This window comes from Octopus sinensis, linkage group LG15 (assembly GCF_006345805.1).
Source record: "Octopus sinensis linkage group LG15, ASM634580v1, whole genome shotgun sequence".
Lineage (NCBI taxonomy): Eukaryota > Metazoa > Mollusca > Cephalopoda > Octopoda > Octopodidae > Octopus > Octopus sinensis.
Genome location: NC_043011.1, coordinates 31,866,541 through 31,871,540, shown reverse-complemented (window position 1 = coordinate 31,871,540; position 5,000 = coordinate 31,866,541). Strand labels below are relative to the sequence as shown.

At 40.2% G+C, this 5,000-nt stretch overlaps 1 protein-coding gene across 1 annotated transcript in view; it reads left to right on the top strand.

Annotated features, from left to right (window-relative positions):
- The window catches only part of LOC115219892 (ras-related protein Rab-11B), an 82,392-nt gene extending 77,966 nt beyond the window's left edge, over nucleotides 1–4,426 (top strand). The window contains exon 6 of the mRNA XM_029790196.2: nucleotides 4,186–4,426. Within this exon, the coding sequence (XP_029646056.1) occupies nucleotides 4,186–4,295 (110 nt within the window). The 3' untranslated portion in view covers nucleotides 4,296–4,426. The remainder of the gene's footprint in view (nucleotides 1–4,185) is intronic.
- The last annotated feature ends 574 nt before the right edge of the window (nucleotides 4,427–5,000 follow it).

Genomic DNA, 5,000 nt, shown 5'->3' with positions numbered 1-5,000 from the left:
GCTTGAGAAGACTCGGCAAGCTAAGTGAGACCATAACCGTGGCCTATGCCAGTGCTGTATAACCAGCCCATTTAAGAATACCCTTCAATCATTGGACAATATACTATGCTTGCGAAGACCTGTTGAGGCAAGTGAAATCACTATCGTGGCTGATGACAGTACCACCTGATTAGCACCCGTGCCAGTGGAATGTTAGAAGCACGATTCGAGCGTGATCGATGCCAGAGCTACTGACTGGCTCCCGTGCCTGTGGCATGTAAAAAAAGCACCATCTGAGCGTGGTTGTTGCCAGTGCCGCCGGACTGGCTCCTGTGCAGGTGGCATGTAAAAAGCACCATTTGAGTATGGCCGATGCCAGTACCGCCTGACCTGCCTTCATGCTGGTGACATGTAAAAGCAGCCACTACACTCTCGGAGTGGTTGGCATTAGGAAGGGCATCCAGCTGTAGAAATTTTGCCAGATTAGGCTGGAGACTGGTGCAGCCTTCTGGCTCACCCACCTCCAATCAAACCGTCCAAGCCATGCCAGCATGGAAAGCAGACGATGATGATGATGATATATATGTTGGGTTGAGGAATAATTCATGAGAGTTTTTTTCAAATTTATTTTAAACAAAAAAAAACTACAACAAATTAATCAATAATATACTCTTGGTTGTTGTTTACAGCATTGTCCCATCATTCAATAAGTTTTCCAATGTCTTGACAGGAGAAATCTTCTGGTCTTGACTTAAAGAATTCATCCAACCAAGCCCTCAATACCAATTTCTTTACTACCTACAAGGGGCTAAACACAGAGAGGACAAACAAGGACAGAGAAACGAATTAAGTCGATTATATTGACCCCAGTGCGTAACTGATACTTATTTGATCAACCTCAAAAGGATGAAAGGCAAGTCGACCTCAGCGAAATTTGAACTCAGAATGTAGCGGCAGATGAAATACCGCTAAGCACTTTACCCGGTGTGCTAACGTTTCTGCTAGCTCGCTGCCAAGCCCTCAATACCACGTCGTTATTGAATGATATACGACACAAAGCATTTGAAAGAGATGAAAATTTGACAGCACCAAGTCTGGAGAGTATTGAGGATGAGGCAGCACTTCTTGAATTACGGCTTTGGTCATATTGGTGATGTTGCAGATGAACCACATTTCGCCTATTCAGTCTTGTTTGCTGAATTGCTTCATTGAGTCAGTGAGGTTGTTGAATGTAGAACTCTGCATTGAGTGTTTGGTTGTGCTCAAGTAGTTTGTAATGAATCATGCCTTCCCATGTCCCACCATACATATAACATGACTTTTCGAGGATGAAGGTCTTGTTTTGCTTGTGGAGTCACTTGTGTGTCAGGGCTAAGCCATTCTTTTCACTGCTTCATATTGACAAAAAGGTACCAGTTTTCATCGCCAGAGACAATACAGTAAAGAAAATGCTGTTTGTGACCATGTGTTGAGTGATATCGAGCAAGTAAACTGGCATCAGTTGTGGAGCGTTGATTTTTGTTGTTTTTACTCAAAGTTTGTAGCGCCCAAGCACCGAATTTCATACCCACTGAATGAAGGTGGTTCACCACAGTTTACCAGTACCGCCTGACTGGCTCGTGTGCCAGTGGCATGTAAAAGCAAGCACCCACTACACTCTCGGAGTGGTTGGCATTAGGAAGGGTATCCAGCTGTAGAAACTCTGCCAGATCAAGATTGGAGCTTGGTGTAGCCATCTGGTTCGCCAGTCCTCAGTCAAATCATCCAACCCATGCTAGCATGGAAAGCAGACGTTAAACAATGATGATGATGATGATGATCTGCTCCACCAATTCTCTGGTTGTTTGACATGAATTTTTGTGAAGAAATTGATTCAATTACTCTTCATTGAACTCAATTGATTGACCAGTGTGTGAGCTGTCCTTGCGGTCAAAATTCCCATTTTTGAAGAATGCAAACCAATGGCAGGCAGTACTTTGAGACATTGCTCCTTCTCCATACACAGCACACACTATGCTCTGCTAAGTGACATTATTCTCTTATAGGTGCACGAGTGGCTGTGTGATAAGTAGCTTGCTTACCGACCACATGGTTCCGGGTTCAGTCCCACGGCGTGGCATCTTGGACAAGTGTCTTCTACTATAGCCTCGGGCTGACCAAAGCCTTGTGAGTGGATCTGGTGGATGGAAACTGAAAGAAGCCCATCGTTTATGTATGTGTATATATATATATGTATGTGTGTGTATGTTTGTGTGTCTGTGTTTGTGTCTCCAACATCGCATGACAACCGATGCTGGTGTGTTTACATCCCTGTAACTTACCGGTTTGGTAAAAAGAAACTGATAGAATAAGTACCAAGCTTACAAAGAATAAGTCCTGGGGTCAATTTGCTCGACTAAAGAAAAAAGAAAAAAAAAAAAAGCACAAATCTTATGAGCAGCTTCAGCAGCCTTAACACTTGGATTAAATACAAAAAGCAAATGGTGTTGAAAATGCTCAGTTTTGTCCACTTGACATTCCATTTTAATGATCTGAAAATACACAAAAATCATAAAATTAAAAAATCAAAACATACTATCTTGTACTTCAAAAAATTCTCTTTTAAATAACATAAAGCATTTTACCAATGCATGTTATTTCTGTGTGCATTTTTAAATTTGAAAAAAAAAAAACGCTCTTGAATTATTTCTCAACTGAACTGAAATGCATAAAAGTGTGTGTGTACGTGGGAGGGAAGGAATCACTGTGTAGTTAAGATGTAGGAAGCAAGCCTATCTGTGTGATTTCAGTATTAGTCCCATTGCACACCATATTGGCAAATGTCTTGTGCTCTATCCCCAGGATGACCAGAATATGCATGTGTGTGTGTGTGTGTCTGTGTCTGTTACATCTTGCTTGCGTCTACAAAGGTCTTGATGGACAGTGGTATTGTCAACAAATAATCTGCTCGCTTCACCCCTTCGAAGCTGCATGGAATAAGAGATCCTTTACTTGAAAAAACAGATGAGGACCGAGATGGATGGCACGAGCAGGTTTTAAATGTCCAAGCAAGCTCGACAAGATGGTAATGATACTAAAGGCGAGCTGGCAGAAACGTTAGCACCCCGGGTGAAATGCGTAGCCGTATTTCGTCTGCCGTTACGTTCTGAGTTCAAATTCCGCCGAGGTCGACTTTGCCTTTCATCCTTTTGGGGTCGATTAAATAAGTACCAGTAATTCACTGAGGTCGGTAAAATCGACTTAATCCGTTTGTCTGTCCTTGTTTGACCTCTCTGTGTTTAGCCCCTTGTGGGTAGTAAAGAAATAGGTAATGACACTATGGTGTGTATCGTATCACTTTAAGAAACCTAAAGTTTCTTATCAGCTTTAATGATAAGAAACCAAGCATAACCAACCTCTTATGAAAACCAGGCCATGTGAGACAAGGTTCATCACCAGCCAGGCTGCTTTACTAAAAGACTTCAAAGTAATTCTTTATTAGGAATACCATGCAGAAAGTTTCACAGCTGCACTTTGTCTGTGATTGATCTAGGTAGTCACTTGACTTGCTAGAAATAGAAGCCAAATCTACCTTGAATCACACCCAACTGTATTATTTAACCCTTTAGCATTCAGATGACTATGTCAAATGTAAAATGATTATTTATTAATGTTGTTTTGAATTAATCCTGTATTATCTCATAGCTCTGAGATTTCAATGATGTAATTGTTTAGTCTTTAGGAGTGGCTGTGTGGTAAGTAGCTTGCTTACCAACCACATGGTTCCAGGTTCAGTCCCACTGCGTGGCACCTTGGGCAAGTGTCTTCTACTATAGCCACGGGCCAACCAAAGCCTTGTGAGTAGATTTGGTAGACGGAAACTCAAAGAAGCCCATCATATATATGTATATATATATATGTGTGTATGTGTATGTGTGTGTGTGTGCATATGTTTGTGTGTCTGCGTTTGTCGCCCCAACATCACTTGACAACCAATGTTGGTGTGTATACATTGCTGTAACTTAGCGGTTCAGCAAAAGAGACCGATAGAATAAGTACTAGGCTTCCAAAGAATAAGTCCTGGGGTCGATTTGCTAGACTAAAGGCGGTGCTCCAGCATGGCCGCAGTCAAATGACTGAAACAAGTAAAAGAGTAAAAAGAGTAAAAGAATATTTCCCTTAGAAGATAATAATTTTTGCTTCATCCTTTTTTTTTATCTTTTTCAGATATATTTAAAGTACAAGTTGAAAGCAAACCTGCCGACGATAAAAGTATTTCTAAAAACAGTAACAGCTTGGATTTTTCAGTGCAAAATAATTCTAGTTGTAGATGTTGAAAAGGTACCTTGTAAACTAGATCAGCCCCTTCTTCAGTGCTGAAAGGGCACCGTTTTTCTTAAGAGAACAATGTTGGGGATACAAGGCAAAAAACTGTACAAATATCAATGAAATAGTACAGAGTTCCATTTGGAATACCTGTTAATTTTCTTTTCGGAATTTATCAAAGTATGTGTCTATGTAGCTAAGTGGGTTAGCTGGTGGCCTCCGGGTCATGAGTTCAAACGTAGCATGGGCATATTCTGCTTTTTTTTTTTCCTTTTTTTTTTTTATAAGCGATACACATTTCTCTTGATTTATAATGATAAACATGCCAGTCCTGCTTTGTCCAGTTAATCAGACTGGCAGTCTTTGGAGAGAACACTAGGATGTAAATTATTTGCTTTACAAATATGTGTACATGTCAAAATTTGCATGTCTGCTTAACCCATGCCATCATGGAAAAAGATTGAGACAAAATAGAGAAACAGTTCAAAGAAGAAAGAACAAAAACTATAAAGATGATGTCTTGAAATTTTGAAATTCTAAAGAAGAATTGTCAAGACATTTGCAAATGTAATGCAAACAATACCATCTCACTACTAATAACTTTTATAATTACCTATGGAGATGTGTGTGTGTATGTGTGCATGTGAGTGTGTATGCACACGTGTGTATGTGTGTGTATTCATATATAAATATATATGTATGTATATGTGTATATG